Source organism: Canis aureus, chromosome 35 (assembly GCF_053574225.1).
Source record: "Canis aureus isolate CA01 chromosome 35, VMU_Caureus_v.1.0, whole genome shotgun sequence".
In the NCBI taxonomy this organism is placed as follows: domain Eukaryota; kingdom Metazoa; phylum Chordata; class Mammalia; order Carnivora; family Canidae; genus Canis; species Canis aureus.
The window spans coordinates 7,865,784-7,889,438 of NC_135645.1; the positions used below are offsets into that span (position 1 = coordinate 7,865,784).

General features: G+C 34.1%; 1 protein-coding gene across 3 annotated transcripts in view; it reads left to right on the top strand.

The window, feature by feature from the left end:
- The window catches only part of GSK3B (glycogen synthase kinase 3 beta), a 203,357-nt gene that overhangs the window by 149,755 nt on the left and 29,947 nt on the right, over nucleotides 1-23,655 (top strand). For 2 of the 3 annotated variants that reach the window (XM_077884304.1, XM_077884302.1), the window contains exons 8-9: nucleotides 12,791-12,886; nucleotides 21,463-21,501. In XM_077884304.1, the coding sequence (XP_077740430.1) occupies nucleotides 12,791-12,886; nucleotides 21,463-21,501 (135 nt within the window). The remainder of the gene's footprint in view (nucleotides 1-12,790; nucleotides 12,887-21,462; nucleotides 21,502-23,655) is intronic. The other variant, XM_077884303.1, reaches the window with a different exon arrangement.

Below are 23,655 nucleotides of genomic sequence, written 5' to 3' on the forward strand. Positions count from 1 at the left end.
ATGTCCACACAAAAGCTTGTACATAAAAAAAAAAAAGTTGTACATAAATGTTCATAGCTACATTATTTATAGCCAAATAGTGGAAACATTTCAAATGTCCATCATCTGATGAATGGATAAAGAATATGTCAAACACAAAAGGCAACATGTTAGGTGATTCATTTATATGAAATGTTCAGAATAAACATCTGTTTAGATCTGTTAGAAAGTAGATTAGTGGTTGTCAGAAGCTTGGGAGAAGTGAGGATGAAAGTGATTGTTCTTGGGTACAGCATTTCATCTTCGGGTGATAAAGCATGTTGTAAAATTAGATGACAGTGATGGTTGTACACCTCTGGGAATATACTAACAAAGCACTGGGTTGTATACTTTAAAGGATTAAATTTCATGATATGTGAAGTATATCTCAATACAGATGCTATTTTTAAAGAAGAATGAGGGCATCTATCTGTGGAACTGTTGATAAGGTAGCTTTATTGTCTCTACCATATTTTAAGGAAGGCAATAAACTCTGACCATAATTTTGCAAAGGACTCCAGAAGACTTCTCATATTTATAGTCTATCCTCTGGCTTTGAGAAAGAGAGGGGGAAGAGATCAGTTGAAATGACAGATGGTGCAAGAGTGAATGGACTAGAACATAGAACCATAAAGGTACCCTCCTCCACTAGTTCATTCTCCCTTGGCTGAATACTTTAAACTAGCCAAATTGTTTAGTTGTGTTCAAATAGCGTGATAACTTGATGCCCTTTTCAATAAAAATCTAATGGGATTTAAAAATTCATTCTGCTGTCGTTAGAACTTTTTATTTCTTGCCTTTGAAAATTGGAAGAGCAAAATATTATACCATAAAAACAAGGGTTTCTTATACCAAAATTTCAATCATATAGGGAAGAGGTAGAAGTTGGATAATATCTATGTATGTCGAAAGTTAAGTATTGTAGCTACTACCTAGTGGATTTGAAAAAGGAAAACCTTTAAATTGTAGGGAAATACCAGAGGGAATGACATTTTATATCAGCTTTCTGGGAACAAAAATGTAAAATAGTGATTCCAGTGTCATTAGAATACTGATATTTTGAAATAAAATAGTTCAGTGCATGTTTCCTAGTTTTTTAATCAGAGACATTTGTTAAGCTTACTGGTACAGGCAGCGAACCTGAGAGTTATTAACCAAACTGAAAAGTGTTTTTTTGCAGAAAAGAAGTGAAGATATTTCATTATCCAACCATGCTACATATAATTTCTCTGACCTTTATGCTAATTAAGGTTTCATCCACTTATTTAAAAAGCTTCATTATATAGAGGCCTAGCAATGCGTCCGTTTAGTCTTTCAGAGTGCATATCACTTTACTACTAATGTTTTGTTAGGTGCTGGGTTAGAACATAAAGGGTCCTTGCTGTCAAGGAGTTCAGAGACTTAGAAGAGAGGAACAACTGGGGACAATGGAGTAAGGCAGGTATTATCCCAGAAGTCAGGGCAGAGTACAAAGGCAGAAGTATTCTATTTGGAGGTAGTACTCTCTCTGTAAGGCATCATAGGATAGGTAACTCTTGAGCTGGGACTTGAAACATGGAGAACTATTGACCATTTAGAGAGAGGAAGGAAACGGAGGACATATGTATGAATTTGGGCAAAGATGCCTACGGGTCTGTTGTGTGTTTATGGTTTGAGCTTCAGATTCTGAATGGTGGATATAGTAGAATACAAGTTTACTGGGGCAGAGAAGGCTGGAGCTGTGAGCAGTGGCCAGACCACATTAGCCTGTAGGTAATTGAAACCACTGCAGGATTTTAAGCAGAAGAGTAAAAACTTTATAATAGGATTTCTTTGAATTCACCTTTGTTTTCAAGGCTGCACTGCAGCATTCTATTGCTGAAGTTTGGCGACCTCTGGTGTTGAGCTATTAAAAATAAAGCTGTGAAAACTATTCTTTCATAGCTTTTGTCAGATGATTTTTAGCTTTATTTCTTTGAAGAAATAAATCATACTTCCTAATTTGATATTTATCAAATATCAATATCAAATATATATGATATTTGATATTTATCAAATTTATCAAATACATATGTCTAGGTACATATGTAGCTAAATGAATGAGAAAATGTTACAACAAATACAGATGGGACTAGATACAAATAAAATGATGGATTTAACCATGCACAGCTCCCCCAAAGGAATGTAGCCAACCTATCTCTGATTCTTTGGATCTTTTTGCTACTAACCCCTCATGATCTAGGATGATGGGCCAAAGGAAATGTGCTTTTTTGCAATAAATGGAAAGGTCTTATTCTAATAATAGATAACTGAAAATACATACACTCTTTCCAATGGTGTGATAATTTTTAACATCTCCCCCCTTTTTTAATTGTGCGAACTATCATACTTTATAGAAGGTACATACCACATTTATATGCAGTTTCGTTTCCTTTAAGTCATTGGAGGGATTCAGTTTTTAGGAAATCCAGAAATAAGGTTTTGGTTTTGGGGGGCCGGTACAAAGATACAAAAACTGTATCTTTGTCTAAAAGTTTGGGGGAAAATATTTTTCTTAAAATTCAAGGAAGCTCTAAGATTTGATTTGTGTCTGAAATGATGAGGTCATTTCAAATGTTTTTCTAATCTATAAAACGAAAAGGTTCTAAAATTTATATAGTTCAAAAGATTCCAAATATATAATTCAGCTGTAGTAAATCAGGTAGAAATATATTCTTAATAAAGTAAGGTAGAAATACACTCTATATAATAAAATTTAATATAAAACCTAAAGATATACTCAAATAGACATAGGATAGTTTGTTAAAATGTCTTATATTTATTGTGTTGATTGCAGATAATGATGCATTTAGAATCTTTGCTCTTCATAATCTGTCTCTTGCTTACCTTTTACCCTTTAACGTTGCTGTCCCTCCATTATCCAATTCTTAGTCTCTGTCACCACTCAGCTGTTACTATTATCCAAATCAGGGCATTTTCTACCTCTCAGTAGTGTGTAGGGAATGTGCTTCTGACTCATTTGCTTCCTAGACCCTTTACATAAAATCAGCTCTTGTCTTTCCTTCCAGAACCCTTTCCTGAATCATTTCCTCACTCTAGTGCAGGGTAGCACTTTCACCTCACACATACCTACAGTTACTTAGTTGTACTGATCTTTGAAGATTGTATAAGTTTCTCTGCCCTAGAGTTCTTTGAAGATAGGAACTCAATAAATGACATGAATGAATAACGTAAGAGACTAAGCAAAAATTTTTATTTTTATTTTTTTAAGATTTATTTATTTATTTGAGAGACCGAGACCGAGACACAGGCAGAGAAAGAAGCAGGCTCCATGCAGGGAGCCTGATGCAGGACTCGATCCCAGATCCCACACCCCGGGATCACACCCTGAGCGAAAGGCAGACACTCAACCACTGAGCCACCCAGGCGCCCCAGCAAAAAGTTTTAAATGCCTCTTGATTGCCTTACCTTTGCATTCTTAAATTCCTTTACATCTTAAATCGTATCTTTGTTTTCTTAAAGACTATTCGTATTGTATATAAAATAGTTCTGATTGTAAGGTTTAATATAGACTGATTGTAAGTTTAATATAGACTCTGATACTTTTAATGCTAGCCTTAACAGAGCTACATAAGAAGGATTAACATCTGGTTTTATTTAGTGTACTAAATTTATTTAATGTACTAGATTACATAATGGTCTGTTTTACTTTTTAAATCAACATCATCAAGATGTAATTTACATAAAATAAAAGTAGTCATTTTATGCAGTTTAATAAGCTTCGACAAAGCTGGATATAACTACTATCCAGTCAAGATTTAGAACATGTCCACCAGTCCAAAAATATTTCTGTGTACAACCAGCGGTGAGTAAACATCCCAGTGTACCCAGGACCTGAGTGCTTTTCTAGGACAGTGCCAGGCAAACCAGGAGAGTTGACCACTCTGTTCATACCCCTTTGTAGTTAGTCCCCCATCTTCTATCTCAGGTGACCATTGGTCTGCTTTCTGTCACTGAAGATTAGTTTTTCCTTTTCTATAATCCCACGGTAAATGTATGTTACTTTTGTATCTAGCTCTTTTTTGCCCGTGTCTTTGAGATTCATCCAGATTGCTTATATTACCTGTTTATTACATTTTATGCTGAGTTGTATTCTGTTAGAACATACTGTAATTTTTTTTATCCTTTCACCTGTACATAGATGTTTGACTTGTTTTGGTTTTTGGCTATTACAGGTAAAACTGCAATGAATGTTTGTTTATAAATCTTTTTGCAGATATATGTTTATATTTCTCTCCAAGAAAGGACAAAGACTAAAGTTGTTGGTCACATAAGTGTATGTTAACATTATAAGAAGTTACCAAACTGTTTTCCAAAGCAGTTCTACTATTTTTCAGTTTTACCAGCAACATACGAAAGTTACTGTGTTCTACATTCTTATTTACACAGTAATTTCAAATATAGACTTAAAATTACTTTTATCAATAGGAAATGACGCTTTTTATTTTAATTTCTTTGCCCTGAAGTCTCCATTTTCTGATATTAATGTAGGTACTCCATCTTTCTTACGGTGTTTGCCTGGTGTAATTTTTTGCATTTTAGCCTATGTGTCTTTATATTTAAAGTTTATTTCTCACAGACAGCATATACTTACTATCTTATCTTTTTCCTTTTTTTTTTTTTTTAAAGATTTTATTTATTCATGAGAGAGAGAGAAAGAGAGAGGTAGAGACATAAGCAGAGGGAGAAGCAGGCTCCCCGCAAGAAGCCTGATGTGGGACTCCATCCTGGGACTCCAGGATCACACCCTGAGCCAAAGGCAGATGCTCAACTGCTGAGCCACCCAGGCATCCCCAATTTCTGCTTTTTAATTGGAGTGTTTAGACCATTTACATTCAATGTAATTATCATTATGGTTGAGTTTAAGTATTTTACTTTGATATTTATCTTTCACTCCGTGTTTTTCGTTTTGTTTCTTTGGTTTTTTTTTTTTTGTCCTTTACTGCCACTTTACTAATATAATGAGCTTTTTTTATTTCCCCAGTGGGCAGTTTAAGCTATACATCCTTGTATTTTTTTAAAGTTTTTTTTTTTAGGATTGAAAATAGGCATGTTTATTTTGTCACATTCTGTAAATAATAATATACCATTTCACATATAAACTAAGAACCTTGTGACAGTATATTTCTGTTTCCCCTTGCTGTCTTTTATGTTACTGTGGTTATGCGCTTTACTTCTTTAATACTTTCATAGTACTTTCTTATGGTTTTGCTTTAAGCATTCAGTTTCTCCTGAGAAATTTAAAAGCAAAGGAAAAATACACATTTAGCCACATATTTACTATTTTTGGTGGTCTTCATTCCTCTAGATAAGAATGCCCATGTGGGATACTTTTCTTTCATCCTGAAGCACTTTCTTAAAGTGAAAATCTGGTAACCAACTCAACATTTATTTGCCTAATAATGTCTTTTGAAGGATATTTTTACCAGATACACAATTTCTTGGTTTCCAGCTTTTCTTTTTCTTTCATTCTTTCTTGGTTTCCAGCTTTTCTTTTTCTTTCATTCTTTAAAAAGGTCTCTAGGGATCCCTGGGTGGCGCAGCAGTTTGGCGCCTGCCTTTGGCCCAGGTCGCGATCCTGGAGACCCGGGATCGAATCCCACATCGGGCTCCTGGTGCATGGAGCCTGCTTCTCCCTCTGCCTGTGTCTCTGCCTCTCTCTCTCTCTCTCTCTCTGTGTGACTATCAAAAAAAAAAAAAAAAAGGTCTCTAGTTTCTTCTGGCTTGCATGCTTCTGTCATTCCTATCGTTGATACCCTATGTATATAGTGTTTCTCTTTGTTTTGGGAAAGATTTTCCCTTTATCGGTGGCTCTTACTGGTTGACTGTAAGTATGTTTTTTTGTTTTGTTTTGTTTTGCATTGTACTGCTTGAAGTTCATTGAGCTTTTCATTGATTTTTCATCAAATTTGGAAAAATTTTAGCTATTATTTCCTCAAAATAGTTTTTTTACACTTGTTCCCCCATCGCTCTTTTCACACTTGAATCACATACACATATGTTTTTCTGGCCTTTTCTACTTCCATGCTTCAGGTTTTTAGTTTCTGTTGCTTTTTTTTTTCTTTTAAGTTCATTGACTTTCTTCTGTGCTAATCTGCTCTTAGATGTCCAGTGAAGTTTCGATTTTACATACCATAGTTTCAACTGTACAATTGGTGTTTTTTTAGATCTTCTATTTCTCTCAATATAGTAGCTATTTTAAGTCCTTATTCCCTACTTCTGCCATCTCTCTCATTTCTGGATCTGTGTGTGTTGACTGATTTATTTTTTCCTCTTGCATGTGGGTCATATTTTTTTTCTTCTTTAAGAAGTATTTTGTCAGTTTTCTAGTTGTTTACACCTGAATGGCAGTTCTAGCATCTATTACTTCAGGAGTAGAAGCAAAAGTCCATAACAGTCCTTTTTTAAATTTTTTAATAGTGCAAGCCTTTTGCCTGGCATTCCTCATTTATTGAACTACTTGGTGCAAAGTTATACAAAATTGCTCTACTTTAAGGCTTTTAGTTTACATTTGACCACCTGTTTATTATTTTTTAAATATTTTATTTGAGAGAGCGAGAGAGTACAAGCAGGGGGGGAAGACAGACTCCCTGCTGGGCAGGGCTCAATCCCAGGATCTCTGGATTATGACCTGAGCAGAAGGCAGATGCTTAACCAACTGAGCTACCCAGGCGCCCCTACATTTGACCACCTTTAAGCAGTTATGGCTCCCAAAGTAATTCAGTAACAATCGTTTCTGTAACTTAGGCTTTGTGATAAAAAATTCTTACAGTGCATTTGCAACAACATGATTAGAACTAGAGGGTGTTATGCTAAGCAAAATAAGTCAAAGACAAATACTGTATGATTTCACTCATATGTGGAATTTAAGAAACAAAACTGATGAACATAGGAGAAGGGAAGAAAAACAATAAGATTTAAAAGAGAGAGGGAGGCAAACCATAAGAGACTAACTATAGGAAACAAACAGGTTTGCTGGAGGGGAGATGGGTGGGGGGATGAAAGTAACTGGGTGATGGACATTAGGAGGGCACTTGATGTAATGAGCACTGGGTGTTATATTAAACTGATGAATCAATAAATTCTACCCCTGAAACTAATAATACACTATATATTAACTAAGTTGAATTCAAATTTTAAAAAATTAAAATAAAAACAAATTCTTGCAATAAAATTACTTATATTATGCACAGCTGTAGTACTTGCCCACCATTTAACATTCCAACCAAGATTTCACACATGAAACAATTACAACAGATAAAAATATTTGTTGTATGCTTCATATTGCAAATATAGTTAAGGATGAGTAAGCATGGAATTTACAGTGAGAATCTGCAGTTAGGGAAGCCTGAAAGTGATGTATCAAAATTGCTAAATCATAAGAATTTTGCAGGAATTGATAAAATAAGTTTGAGATTTGTTAAACTTTCTAATTTTATTTAGGCAGTCAGATTCTTGCATTTCTTCATATAATTCTTCTGTTGCCTAAATCTATAGTACTAAGAATTTAAATTGAATTACCAGATATGGATGGATTTTATTTAAATCATGGAGGTTTTTTTTGTTAAGTCTATTTAATTTTTTTAACCTATAATTATAGCCTTGTGATCTTATAAAATCTTGGGATATCCTGTACATCTCAAAAGGATTTAGATTTCATTTTGTGGCATAATCAGTAGAGTTTAAGAAAATGATGTTTTAAAAATTACTTTTTAAAAATCTTTCCCTTGTTTCTGCCCTTAATGTTAGATAGACCATTTTAGGGAGTCAGTGCACATGCATTTGAATCCCATATTTATACCTGACAAACTGAAGCTTTGAGAAGTCAGTTTGTCTCCATCAACTATAGGTTTCTTTTAAGTATAAAATGGGTAATGGGGATCCCTGGGTGGTGCAGCAGTTTAGCGCCTGCCTTTGGCCCAGGGCGCGATCCTGGAGGCCCAGGATCGAATCCCACATCGGGCTCCCGGTGCATGGAGCCTGCTTCTCCTTCTGCCTATGTCTCTGCTTCTCTCTCTCTCTGTGTGTGACTATCATAAATAAATAAAAATTTTTAAAAAAAATGGGTAATGAAGTATTAAAATTTAAATGAGAAAAGAAAATTGATATACCTCACACAGAGCTTTTACATACTGAGTGCTCTCTCAATAAATTTCTTCTTCGTTCTCTCCTTTTCTTCACTAATGTACTTTTTGAAAGGAGAACTTGCTGTCTCCGCTTATTTCAAATGATTATGGTCTTCTTACTTTTTCATGATTGATCTCCCTATGGTCAGAAAGGAAGTCTTCATGGCTAGATATAGTGAACACCTTTATTTTATCTGAGCTAATTATGTGATAAGTTACCCTTTGTTCTTTAAATGTTTACTTTCCTTGCCCTCTATGGTGTCATTATCTGTAGGACTTCTTCCAGTCTCTTGGACTTCTCTCTCAGTTTTCTTTTTAAATTTCCCTTTTTCTACATATTTGTGTCCCGTGGCTCCTCATTTTTAGTACTCTTCTTCAACCTGCTTTACCTGTTATGCACTTACACAGCTACCCAGCACTACCAAACTTGTACTACCAAACTTGTTTTTCTACCCTCAAACCCTCTTCTACCCTCAAACCCTCTTCTAAATGTTATACCCCATATTTACCACTTAGTTCTTGATTGTCTTAAGTATTATTTCTATTCTAGCTCTGTGCCTTCATGCTTAATAGCATCAACTTTTTACAACTACCAAAATTAGAAACAGAAATGATTAGTCTTCCAACCAAGTCAAATAAAAACAGATTCTTGATACTATCTCCTAAAAATGTGTTTGCCAGTGATAAGATTTGAATTATGTGCTGGCTTTGGATCTAATTAGTTCTGACCTCTGAAAAGTTGCTCCTTCTGGGCCTGTTTTTCTCATCCCTAAAAATGTTTGGACTAAGTCAGAGGTTGGCATCTAGGGCCCAGGAGCCAAATGCACTCTGTTACCTTTTGTTGTAAATAAACTTTTGTTTACAGCTGCATTGTGTGCTACAGCAGCAGAGTTGAGTAGTGACAGAGGCTCTATGTCTTACAAAGCCTAAAGTATTTACTCTCTGGCCCTTTACAGAAAAAGTTTTCTGACCCCTTTCTTGAGGGTCTTCCATTTAGTTTCCATCTGTGTTAGCCAGCATGGGGAGAATAGATCAGTGATTCCATTTACTGATTAGTAATTAGCTTCTTAAAAGTCACAAATATACGTATTTTAAAAGTAAAGGACACAGTTAAACTCTGACGATCAATTAGAATTATAATTAAGAATCTCTTTTATATCACTGTTTGTCAAAGCAGATTATTTCCCATTGTGATAAAATAGATTTTCCATATATATACACTGTGTATATTGAAGGAAGATTCCAAGTATATAAAAAATGCTTAAATAAAAGTCATAAATATTGAACCGTAGTTAATTATATGTATGCCGGTGTGTGCTTATGTCTGCAACTGACTTTGAAATGTATCAAAAAATAAGGTGGATTGATGTATGGACAGATGGATGGAAATGTCATGAACTAAACGTAGTAAAACACTAATCACGGTATCTGGGTAGTTGGTATAAAGGAAGAGGGTTTTCCCTAAAAAATGTGCGACTTTTCTCTGTGTTTGAAATTTTTCATTTTAAAACTTATCTGATATAGCCCCTATCAGAAAGTTAACCAAATGGCTGATAAGTCATCTCTGTGATCTCTGTCCATACAGTAAAAGAATGCATTTACTAGCGGACATCATACAATTCTCTTGACATTCTTACCAACTCGTGTGGAGTTAGGACTGTGTCTTGTGTTAACAAAGTACTGAATAAATAGAGGGGACTGTGCAACAAATACTCACAAATTAAAAAGTGATCATTTCTTAAGTGTCATTTCGTATATTATATATATCTTAATGCAAAAATATATTAAAATGTGTTCATTGTAAAGCACATTAATAAAGCAAATATCCATGTAATTATCAGTCGTATTAAGAATTAGAGGAATTACTTATGCCCTAGTCACAATCTCTCCTATATCTTCCTATGAGGCTAAATAATATGTACTTGATTTTTCTAATGAGTATTCCCATGCTTTTTATTTAGTTTTACAGTTTTACTATATAAAATACAGCTTAGTCTTGCCTGTTTTTATGCCTTACATAAGGCAGTCCTACTATATGTAATCCTTACTGAGTGAAAACTCACCACTTTGTGACACAGATTCATCAGAAGGTATGTGTAGCTCTGCTTCATTCATTTTCATTGCTAGTTAGCATACTATTTTATGACTATACTACAGTTTATTTATTTAATCTACTTTTGGATTTTTGTGCCTATAGTATTTTATTATGTACAATATTGGTTTGGATGTATAAAAAGTTTCTCTAGAGTATATACCTTAAAATGAAATTATTAAGTTGTAGGGTCATTGAAGGTATGCATTTTTAAATACTCATTTATTCATGTTATTGCTGGTTGTTTTTTTCCAGCAGATAAAAGAATCCAATGGGACTGCATTTGGGGGGCAGAATTATTGATTAGTTTGCTCTCCCTTTTCCACTCCTCTCCCTCTTTCCCAGTACGTATATACACACAAGTAGACGCACATTTACACACCCTCTTCATCACGGGGTAAAATAGGATACAAGTGTTTGCTTTATTGTTTAGAAATAAAAATTAAAGTTCCTTTTTCAACTTTATATTTTAATTGTGAACATAATTCCTGACTCATAAGTGTCTGATAAAATCTATAGCTGCAAAGGACAGAGATTTCTGTTCCCATACTAGGTAATCCCTTGTTCCTTTCTATAGAGCTGGACTTCTAGACAAAATTTTCTAGAATTTCATATGAATGAAATTACACAGTAGGTACTCTTTTTGGTCTGGCTTCTGTTACTTGGTATGATTTTTTTTAGATTCATTATTACTGAGTAGCATTCCATTGTATGGATATGCCACCATTTGTTGATTCATTCATCTGTTGTGGATATTTAAGTTGTTTCTGGTTTTTGGTAGTTGCAAAAAAGATGCTATGCACATTTGTGTAAAAGTTTTTGTATGAACATATGCTTTCATTTCTCTTGGATGAATACTTAGGAGTGGGAATGATAGATGTATGGTAAGTATATGTTTAACTTTTTAACATACAAAATACAAAGTATTTTCTAAGGGGCAATACAATTTTATATTTCCACTACCAGTGGATGGATGAGAGCCCCAGTTGCTCTATATCCTCACCAAGATTTGGTATACACAATCTTTTTTAACTTTAGCCTTTGAGGTATATAGATGGTGTCATAGAGTTTTAAATAGCATTTCCCTAAAATCAATGGTGTTGAGCATTTTTCCATCTGTTTATTTACTGTCTGTGTCTTCTTTGATAAAGTGTCTAGTTATATTTTTTGCCCATTTGTGTGTTGGGGGGGGTGTTGGTTGTCTTTTTGGTTTTGAATTATAGGAGTCTTTTGTATATTCTAGATACAAGTCCTTTGCAGATATATATGTTTTACAAATGTTTTTCTTTCCATCTATAGCTTGCCTTTGTGTTTTCTTTAGAGTGTCTTTGGAAGAACAAAACTCTTAGATCTATAAGTTCTGGTTTTAATGAAGTCTAAAGAATTAGAACCCAAAAACAAACAAAAAAAAAAACTGAAGTTCTTACTTTGTCCCGATTATTCATTGGTTGCCACCACAAATCAAGTACTTACTACATTACACTCCTACTGTGCCACTATTTTTGAATTGTAAATGGCAGAATATTTTTTTATACCAGGCTTTAGAATTATAAAGATGAGTAATGTGTGTCATCTTTCTTCAAATTGCTCGTTTTTAGTAATTAATGTTTCTTCCTATCTGTCTTGTGCAGTGAGTTCTGTATGCTTTCCTTTGTCCAGTGCATACTATATCTCTGTAAGCAATGAAGTGCTCAGTGTATTTTTATCTTGTTTCATAGTTATACTTTTTCCCCACACACAAATATGTAAGTTCATTATAACAAGAAAGCTCTTGTTCTTTGTATTCTCTGTATGTCATTGCATAGTTCCTTGTACACGGGGAACAATCACTAAATATTCATTGATTGAATGGAATTATTGATGACAGTGTCTGAGTAAGGTTCTCCTGATTAATTTATTGATGATAAAACCTTTGGCCATACTTCACTAAGGGAATACCAAATCTCATTTCAGATGCCCGTGATTGCAATGATGGTTTTGCTCAAGAGAACAAAGGTGTTTGATTTTTACTTGAATGTTTTTGAGTGATCTTATATATATATATATATACATATATATATATATATATATATGTATATATATATATATATCTGGTTTAACATGATTATCATAAAAGTCTATGTAGGATAGTATAGCATAGTATAGCATAGGATCTCTAGTCAGTTAAAAATGACTTTTGCGAAGGCTGCTCTATTTAATGAATTATGTATTTTATGACTTGGGAATTCTTTTTTCCAATGAAACCAATACATTAAAATATAAAGACTGGGGATGCCTGGGTGGCTCAGTGGTTTGAGCGTCTGCCTTTGGCTTAGGGCGTGATCCCAGGATCCAGGATCAAGTTCTGCACTGGGCTCCGTGCATGGAGCCTGCTTCTCCCTCTGCCTATGTGTCTGCCTCTCTCTCTGTGTGTCTCTCATGAATAAATAAATAAATATTTTCAAAAAAAGACCCATAAAGACTGTATTTGTAAGTATATAGAAAAATACAGCAATAACTTGCTTTCTTTATCTAGGTCCTGGGGACACCAACAAGGGAGCAAATTAGAGAAATGAACCCAAACTACACAGAATTCAAATTCCCTCAAATTAAGGCACATCCTTGGACTAAGGTGAGTCTAAATGAGTTTTTTAAAAAGCATATTAACCAATAGTAAAACTTGGGTTTCTCATTGTTCTTAAACTAAATTATTTTGGTATAGATAGCTGCCTGAATACAAAGTACACAGCAGTTCGGAATGTAAAGATAGTTGGGGAGTTGTGTACTTCAGTGTTTTGTTGACTGTATATAGTTTTGTCCCCACTGATTTCCTATGGATAGTTTTCAGCCTGGGTTTTTATTTTTAGGATGAGGACAGTGTACCTATATCATTAAAATATAGAATTTCATTAGGAGTAGTATCTTATGCATAAGTTTTGACTACTTAAAACTCAAGTTAATTTCTTTACAGAGGTACTTTTAATATCATAGGTAGCATATGAAAACATATTTCATGTATTTTCTTTTTTAAAAAACTTTTATAGGCCTTAAATAATACTGTTTTTCCTCTTTTGTTTGCTTTCCTGTTGGTGTTTTGGGAGAGAAATAAAAAGATTTGATCTTGCTTGCAGTATCCATTGAAAACATCAATATGTTAATGAGATGTCATTAACTATTTGATAGCCTAACCAATTCTTAAGTTGGAACCAATTCGAAGAGCATAAGTACTAATTTACCAGAACTTTATTTTTTGCTTTGATACTTAATTGAAATGATCCTTTAAGAGAGATTTTATTTAAAATTTTTTTTTCATTTCAGTTTAATTTGTGACATTAAAGGGCAGAGAAAAAAATCTCATTAGGGCTTATTGCTGGAGTGAATCGCTAGTGTCCTTATTCTACAGATTTAGAAACTTTGGTCAGAGGTACCAAGTGATTTATTCAAGATTACATAGGTGGCCATGACAAAACCAGGATTAAACTTATGCTCATTTGTGTGTGTGTGTGTGTGTGTGTGTGTGTGTGTAACACCAGACTTGTAGTTATGCACCATGCATCTTCTCTTACATTTACCTATATTTCATCATATATTTTGGTGAGTTAGCAAAGTTCAACTCTTACAGTTTAAGCAGACTTTATGTACTTAAAATGTATATAACAATTTTGAGCATTTTTAGGCTCATTTAATTGTCTATAGATCTTTTATGGTAAGAAGTAAAATAATTTAGTGCTATAGGTGAAATAATTTATATTCCCAGATTCAAAGTATATCTTTTTCTATCTCTAAATTGTATTATAATTCTAGTTACTTACCTTCAAGTTCTTACAATCTTATTATCTCTTCATTGCAGAAGAGCCTCGAGCCTCTTGTTACTAATTAATTATTTAGAATCAGAGATCTCAGTATTTCAGTGCCAGAATTGTAGATTAGCTTTCACTGACCATGATGCTGCCTTTCCTACCACACCTTTTAAAATTTATGATAAACACTAAATGTTCTGAGATAAACCATTCTTTGATCGTTACACTTAAACTTTATTTTGAATCTGGGTCAGAAGATATTTAAGGTCTCTCACTGGCTTTAAACTCAAAGGTGAGTTTGAGTTTGGGGTGGCCCATTGGAATTTAAAGGCTGAGTTGCAGTTTGAATCCAGTGAAGTTGTTATAAGTTAAAGTGTTCATAAGTGATTTGTAGTATACTATAATTTCAGTCATGCTAAAGAAATGCAAAAAGCAAAGACAATTCTGTATATTGAATTAATACAGGGAAATATTTCAAAATGCTAATAGTAGTTTGGGTGAGAAGAAGTGATTTTATTTTCTTTGTCTTGTACTTCCATATTTTCATTAATAAGCATGTCATTTTTTATGAAGAAAGAAAAATAAAGTTCTTTTTGGTATAATCTAAGTATTCCTCACATGTTACCTTTAATATAGACTATCTGACCAATATAATGCTGAAATTGAGGTCATGAAATTTTATTTAACAGTCCCTATCTTTGTTTTTTAAATCAAGACTGCTAGCAGTATTAGTGTGTGTCATATTCATTCTGCATTTTCCCCCGGATTATATCTTTCCAAATATTAGCCAGGATGTGAGAAATGGTGGATTATAATTAAAACACAGTCAACAGAAGATTTGTGGTCAGTTTGTGTGCTTTACATCTTCCTTTGCTCATTGGATTCCTGATGTTTTATGTCTTACACTAATGCTCTTCAAACTTGAATATTCTATACAAAGCCCTTTTATTTGTTTTATTTAGGCTTCCATTCCTATCTCATGTGTTGAATGATGACTCAATTCTCCCATTTTGTCTGTTCAAAGTACTGTGAACTCTTCGTTTATATAGTTTGCCGTGACATAATTTAATTTTCACTTGGTACAAATGCATTTATTATGTAATAAGCACACTTAATGTTAATTTCTCATTAGTGCGCACAAGGTTGATGTTATTATGGTATAAGCAGAAAACTATATTCAGACAAATTCCATAGCACTGCTCTGTCATCTGGATGAACCTAGGTGATCCAAAATATGCTTGTATTGATTTTTACAATAGGTTATTATGAAAATGAAAATACAGAATTTTAAATTTCTAGCGAGAACACAGTCCCCTTTCCCTTCTGTTTTGATAGTGGACACCAACTTGAGAAATGTTCTCTTATGCTAGGCAGCCAATGAAGTTTTTTTGTGTTTTTTTTTTAAAGAAATACATATTGTTCTCTAAAGAAAAGAGCATCTTACTCTTTGAGGGCAGGTAAACAAAGTCTGCAAACAAAAGCTGCTTTGCCTTTATTTTGGTCTTCTGATAGAACCCACTTTAGCCCCATTTCCTGTTTTTCTGTGAACCCTGCTTTTCTGTGCTACAATATGTAGTACAGCTGTATCCCCAGTAATTGGAAGCTGATGTATTCAAAAAAGTAGGTAGACATAAAGATTAAGAAAGAAAATGTCTTCCATGGAAACAATGAAGTAAAGGGAGTAAAGGGAGTCAGATGTGTAGTCAGAAATAAACAGTGAGATGAGCCTCACATGGTTTATGGCAAGAAGCTTGAGAATTTAGAAATCCAATAAGTGGGGCAGCCCAGGTGGCTCAGCGGTTTAGCACCACCTTCAGCCCAGGGCGTGATCCTGGAGACCCCAGATCGAGTCCCATGTCGGGCTCCCTGCATGGAGCCTGCTTCTCCCTCTGCCTGTGTCTCTGCCTCTCTCTCTCTCTTCCTCGCTCTCTCTCTCTCTCTCTGTGTCTCTCATGAATAAATAAATAAAATCTTTTAAAAAAAAAAAAGGAAATCCAATAAGTCCCCCTTAACTACTACCTAATAGCCAGAGTAATCTAATTCATTGATAATGCACCCATGGTTTGAGTAGTAAAGGAACTTGGTGCTAATGTTTTGAAACAGGGACCATTATTGGATTGAGGATTGGAAGATAAAGACCTCCTGCATTGGTGCATGCTATAAACTTTTGAAGGAACAAATAACTATAGAAAGCAAAACAAATGATGCAAAGGAAGTTTGAGAATTAAATAGAGATGGAGGAGATTCACTAGCAAAAGAGAGGAAGCTTAAATTCTGCATTTAGTATATGAAAGTGTGATTAAATGACAGTCTATTAGATATAAAGTGAGCATCTACTTTGAGCACCGCTTCTACTCTTTGTGCCTCAAGTTTTTTCTTTTGTAAGATAGCAATTAGCTATTGTCTTTTCTGATTCTTTGGAAAATAGTAATATGCAGGTGAAGGAATATTTTATTTTGGTACTAAATAATATAAAGATTTGTGATTTGTGATTTGTCCTATCTCCACTGCCCTGACTTTAGTTTAGGACACCATTGTCTCAGAATTTGTTAAAACAACCTCCTAACAATTTCCTTTCTAGAGTTTCACATCCTTTTTAATCCTCATTGCTCTCAAAATTAGTTTTCTTAAAAGCACATGTAAAACTATTGTCATTCCTATTTAAAAATCTTCCCTGCTTACTTAATTGCCTTTAGGAAAATCTTACATAATATGCATATAAGGACAAGGGTGATCATATGTCCCACTTTATGCTTGTCTAGTGTTATTATTAATTGAATGCTCCTTCACTCTCAAAAGTATCCTATTTTGGATAACAGATTATATAGTCATTCTGTTGCTTATTGTTTCTGTCTTCTCTTTCCAGAGAAGCAAGAGGTTTATTCTTGTCCTATTCCTAACCTTCCTAACTTCTGATTATTTGCCAGAGAAACCATAAATGTTTCTCTTTTACTAGTGTCTTTTCACACTTAGAATGATCACCTTCTTCTCTGCTTACCAAATCTTAACCTTTTCTCAAGATCTCAAATCTTAGTCCTTCCATGAAATATTTTCGAATTATCTGAGCTCGCCATGGTTAAGTCCCCCCATGTAACTCTTACAGTACCTTCCAACTCATACCATATGTATTATAGCAGTTCCTAATTTCTTTTTTTTTGTATTGGTAATAATAAAATGGGTATCAGTTACTTCAAAATGTTTGTCACTAAGCTTTTGGCATACATGCTAAGTTTGCTTAATAGTTAAGTGTCTCTGGGATATGTGGGACCATAGATTATTGGTTAAGTATTCTAGAAAGCAGTATCCACAAGTCAGTCTTTACATGCTCAGTTTCTTAGAACACTGTCCACATACTTAAAAATGAACGAATTTAGTACTATTTACAACTAGCTAAGAGTAAGCAGAAAATTGAGGTTGAGATCATTTCAGCTGTTAAAGGTACCAGACTAGACTGGACATGTTTAAAGCTAAAGATAAAACCCTGCTATACTTACTTTTTTCCTATGAATGTTTTTAAGACTTTCTTTATAATTTTACCTTTTTTTCTGAGCCTTTCAGTACAGGATTTTTCACTTGGTAAACACCTATTTCAACTACAGTTAAACACATTTATAGTTTAAAACTATAAATGAGTTACATATAGTTAGGGGTGGCTGGGTAGCCAGTCAGTTGAGCTTATGATTCTTGGTTTCTGCTCAGGTGGTAGGTAATCTCATGGGTTGTGAGATGGAGGCTCCATGCTCAGTGAGGAGGTGACTTGAAGGTTCTCTCCCTCTGCCACTTCCTCCACTCACGTGTGCTCGCTCACTGTCTCGCTCTCTCATTCGTTCTCTCTCTCAAAATAAATCTTTAATAATTTTTAAAAATTAAAAATACCTGACTAAAAATTGTAGTCAGACTTCTTTTTTGCAAGTAAGCTCTATCAGCCTTTTCTGATTTTGCTCACATGGACTCCAGAAAGCATAAAACTGTGTTGGAATTTCTACTGGTTCCTAAGATTGTACTTGTCTGTTTTGTTCTATTGCTTGGGTAAATTAGTTTCTATATTATTACTTAACATCCCTATGCCCTGAACTTTCTACTAATCCACTATCACTTGTCTTGTAAATATACTGTGTTCTCTACTGAATTTTCTATTTCTACCTACATCTTTATTAGTTGTAGAATAATTAGTTTTCCTTCTCTAACATTTATTTTCCTATGTGAGTAGACTTCACTTTTCTAGTTATACTGGCTACAATCCCATTTCTTTGCTGGAAACTGTGCATTTTAAAATCTAGCCACTAGGGTGGCTAATACCTGTGTAAGAGGAATAATATAAAACAATACTAAGGCATAAGTTTCCAGATAACTTGTGGGGAATAGAGGGATAGGGTTGGTGGATTAAAAAAGCAAAAATCTACTTTTAATATGTAATTTGTTCCTTAAAACCTTTATCTCCTATGTACCCAGCATGGTGCCAGATACTATAAAAAGGATGCTAAAAAAAGTAAAGTATATAGCCCTTGTTTTTGAAAAGCTTACAGGTGATATAACTAACTCAGTTGAAGCAAGTATTGAATAATGTAACGTGTAACCATATACTTGATCGTGTACTGTAGGTGCTCAAAGAGGTTTCATGCACTGTAGGTATAAGGCAGATCTCCAGCGGGGGTGGTGGAGCAAAAGAGGACTCCTCCTTAAAGGTGACGGAAGGACTAGGTGGGGTGCTGTTGAAGGAAGATTTAGATTTGCTTAGATGTTGGTACAGCCAGGAATTGTTGTAGCCTAGGGCATTGTCCCTTAAGATGAAGAAGTGTAGATGAAAAGAAAATGTTCCTATATTCCTAAGAAGGTCAGTCTGACTATGGAAACTATTTTATGAACACTAAGATTAAATTGAGTAAGTGGTCATTTGGTAAATCGTACTTCTGTATAAGCTTGCATTACTATTTTGCATATAGTTAAACACTGGTATCAACACATATAAATATTTCTTATGTGTAATAGAGCTCAGGAACACTCAGTAAGCCTTTTAATTAGTACAGATGAAATTTATTGAATGCCAGCTCTGTTGTGGCTAAGAAAAGGATGTTTGTGTTTCTTATGAATTATGTACCACATATAAACTCTTTAGTAGACTTAAGTTCTTTTTGTAGCTACTTAACATGGTTAATCAACATAACTATCCAACAAATCCATGACATTGTCTCACTTTTAATCCTGTGTTTAGGTTTACAAATTGCAAATAATTTTAGACAATTAATAGATTACTTCAGAGCCAGCATTGGGATTGCTCTTTAGGAGTTCATGGCTTACCAACATGGACATTGTGTGCTTGTGTATATTGTGTATAACCAGAGAACAGTGTCTGTGTTGTACATTTATCACAAGGAAATCTATGGAGGAGTAGCTGTTTGGAACAGGCACAGCACTTGTTCTACTTAGATTAATTATCGTTCCCTGTAGGCATTTTTACACTGCTCTGGTTGGCTGTTAAATACAGTAGAAGTATTGAGAGCTGATGCTGTGAGAATCAGCCATAAGCCTTGATATCATATATATGACTTTATAAATGGTAATTTTAAAAGGCTTAAGATTCAGTTGTAATAGTTAGCTCCAGGTTGATACTTGATGGCAAATGTCTATTCTAGGCCATGTAAGGGGAAAATTGCCTCTGTCAGTTTTTGAGTTATCCAAATGCAAGTTTATTTTGAATAATTCTTCATTTAAGGACTCATTTGCATTTGTTCAATACCATAGACTTTCTTTTTGAAAAAATGAATTTTTTCTGTTAGTTTCTTCTATGGACTAGTATTTGTGGTGACAGTTTGTCTCAATTTAAGAAAATGAGTTGCTGCACAGGTGAGGTAGTATTTGAATCACTTAAAAGTTCATGTCAGTGTTTTGGTTCTTTTCAGTTTTTCCTTTCTGTTCTCTTTCTTTTGTTTATTTATTTTTTGCTTTGTTCTGTTTTGTTTTATTTATTTACTTTTGTTTTTAGTTTTTACAGGGGGTGTTTTGGGCTCTTCATGGCCTTGCTAACATACTTGGCTGGCCATATTTAGTCTGCGCACTAATTGTTAGTTGGCCCAGTTGAGTCTTACTTTGTGCTCTCAGTTGTTTTAGTCTCGCTTTCTATTTTTGTCCACTTGATTGTGTTTTAGTTCATGAGAGATTTTTATTCTGATGGGCCGGATTTTAATCCGTGTACTAAATTTTAGTCTGCAGACTAAAAGTAATCCGCGGATTATTTATTTTTGCAAAATATTAATTCCCCCACTGGAAACTATCCTAAAAGAATGTTAAATTCTCTTAGAATAGCCAAGGGAATTCACAGCTACTGGTGAGTTCTGCCATTTTTTTGTTCTCAATGCCTAGACATAATAGACCCTACTACCTCCCTTGCGTACTTGGCTCCCTTGTGCCTAGGTGTTGGTGCACATTACTATGCATGGCACCTATAACTGTGACTGCCCCTTAGTTGTATTGTTTATTGTATATATTTTTTGTTTAGCTTTTGGTGGGTGAATTGGGCATATTTGCACATGGAACTGTGTTGAATTTGTAGTGCTCAAAGATGTAGGATTTTTTTTTCAGTGAGTTTTTCCAAAAAGGAAAGAATGTTCTATATTTATTTTCACTAAGTAATGGGTGCAAGGGTATGAGGGGGCAAAGCCCACAATAGAAAAAGTAAGTTTATACCCGCACTCCTGAGGTGATCTGTCAATTGCCTGAAGAATCCTAAAATAATGAGAATGTCAGCAAATATCTTTTAGCAGGGAAGTCAATCCAAAATGGAGAATAATCCGCGGTGGCCTGATCCTTCTTAGCTCACACAAATTGAAAATATCTGGCTTGAAATCTGTAGTGATATAAATTAAATCTATTTATTACTTTCCTCTCATCACTAATAATTAAGCAAAAAAAAAATGTTTATACTGTCTAACTGGAATATATTAATAGATTAAAATTAGCATATTGGGAACTGATATCTTTAAAAGCAGGCTAATATGCCCCCTCCCAGCCATGTCAATGGATGATGAATCCAGGTCGTAGAAGACCACTTTACTTTGGGAAGTTTACTTCTAGATTTCATTTTGATTTTAACTTTTTTTGGTTTTGTATTTTTTTAATAAACGCACTGGCATTGGAACATAATAAATTAAAATTAAAATGTTTCTTTATTGTGCCTCACCATTGCGCAATCAAAAATTTTTTTGCATACACTGTGGTGAAATAATTTTTAAAACTTGGACTTGCTACTGTGGAGACTGATGTTTAAAGTTTATAACTGTATAAACATTTTCTATGTCCCCCCCCACACCATGGATTTCTTATAACACTGGATATATTTTTCCTTGCTGGACTATTCTCTTTTGGATTGACTTCCCCTGTTTGGATTATTTCACTGCATTATCATCTTTAGGATTCGTCAGGAACAGGACATTTCACCTCAGGAGTGCGGGTATGTACTTAATTTTTTTTTCCCAAAATTTCAGGGCAGGTCTATAAAACTAGAGGGAAACTTTTTTTAGAAAGGCTAAAACCATTATTCATTCTAGAAGTGTAATAGTAAAAACAATGTAGGTAGCTGTGATTTCTCTTCCACTGTGTGTGGGGTAGGTTTTACTTCTGGTATATTTATATTGTCAGTCTTCTGAGTGATGTATTAACATCTAGACTGAAATTTAGGACCTGAGAGGTTTAAAAATTACTTTACAAAAATAAATATAAACAAAGATGCACAGAACTAAAAATTCTGAATGTTAAGCAATTTAAATGGGTAAAGAATAAAACAGCATTAGAAACTTCATTATTAAAAGCCATATCTCAGTTGTTACTGGTTTCCTTTTCTTTAGACACAAACATAATTCAGAGGAGCTATTTTCTAGTTTGGACTGTAATTTTTTGAAGTTGCATGCTACTTTGGAAGACACTGGGCTTTGACTCCACGTAATTTCCCACTTAACCTTTATCCATAGAGTACTAAACCAAGGCTTTGTTCATCAGAAATCTCTCAAAGAGTTAAAATAATAATGGATACTCTTTTTAAAAGGTAGATTTAAGTCTTGGTTTTAATGTGGGCTCTTGGAATGAGTTCTTCCTTATTATTTTTAACTCTGATTCCATGAGTTAGGATTCCCTGGCCAAATAGGCTAATATGTGTCTTAGTACCAACACACATGGTGACTTGTACCAACAAGATACCAAACAAATGTGGATGATTTTTTTTCATAATTAATTAGAGATAAGCTTATAGTACTGGTTTATTAATAGCTTTAATTCAAAATCCTCAGGTAATATAACATGAAATTTTTTCATTTAAGATACATTCACTGTCTAACTACCCTACATTTGAATGTTGGCAGGAGATAATTATTTCTACTTTTGGTAGTACTTCTTAATTATACTTATGCACTCCCATGTTGGTGCAAAAGCATTTTTTCTTAGACTAGCTAGCAAAATAAATCCATATGCTGTGAAATAAATGCAAACAGCCCTCAGGGATAAAATATGTCAGTAATACTTAATATTTTTATGAAAGATTTTCTGAGTTTTTCCACTGATTATTTTCCTTTATATTCTAGTTTGATTATGGACCTGGCCTGGAAGGAAGGGAGGGGAAAATGACCAAGAACAGTGGAAGATCTAACCATTTCAAATAATAAAATACTTTTAAGGTTTCCTTGAGTAAGGGGAGTCAGAAATCACTCAAAAGAACAAATATAAAGCAATTTTTGACCATGTAGAGGGTTTTCTAATATAGTCAAATAAATAATTAAGGCCTTTGACATTTTGAAATAAATTCTTAGGATCCTACTCAAACCGATTTCTCAATTTCCATGGAAAATATCTTTATTACTAATAAACTTTGTAAAAACGGGCGGCAGAGGTGGGGGAGATTTTTACTGTAGGAAGTACTCTTATAAATAGTCTCTTGAAAAGAAATGAGCTCTATAGTAGTAACTGTCTCTGCTACATTCAGTCCAAGTGAATAGTCAGATGTTACATGAGCCATTCTCATTAGGAAACCTTATTCCCAGTTCCTCCATCCTCATCACAATCTACATGTCCTTCCTTCACAATTTCCCTCCCTTTATACATATCTGCCTCTCTTTTTACATACATTTGTCCACTGCCACTACCACACCTTCTATTTGGTCTGTGTTCCACCTATCAAGGAATATATGTTTCATTTTTCTTTAGTTTCAAAGGCTTTCTGTCCATCTGTTTATGTTTATTTGTTTTTCCCCTTTCTAATTCTATTCTTCAACTGTCTATAATTTAGAGCAAAGCTATTTTCATAGTTCTGTGTATTGATTTGGAGTTTTAAGGTAAAGATGTGTAGAAAGCTTTCTATTCTTTTAAGCAAACTAATTTATTTGAATTTTGCTTCAGCACAGCCTTCAGTTGACTTTTTCTAGAGTTAATGGCTCTTAATGAAAAGTACATTTCTCTCTCCCTAATTAAAACCCTAGAATATTCATCCAAATGAGGGTAATCTGACCATATTTGTAATAACAGCTACTCTTTGAGAAAACAGTTTTGGACATTTTGTCAAATTCTGGGTATTCAAGAATTTCTTCAAATAAGACTGTTTATTGAAGAGATAATAGCA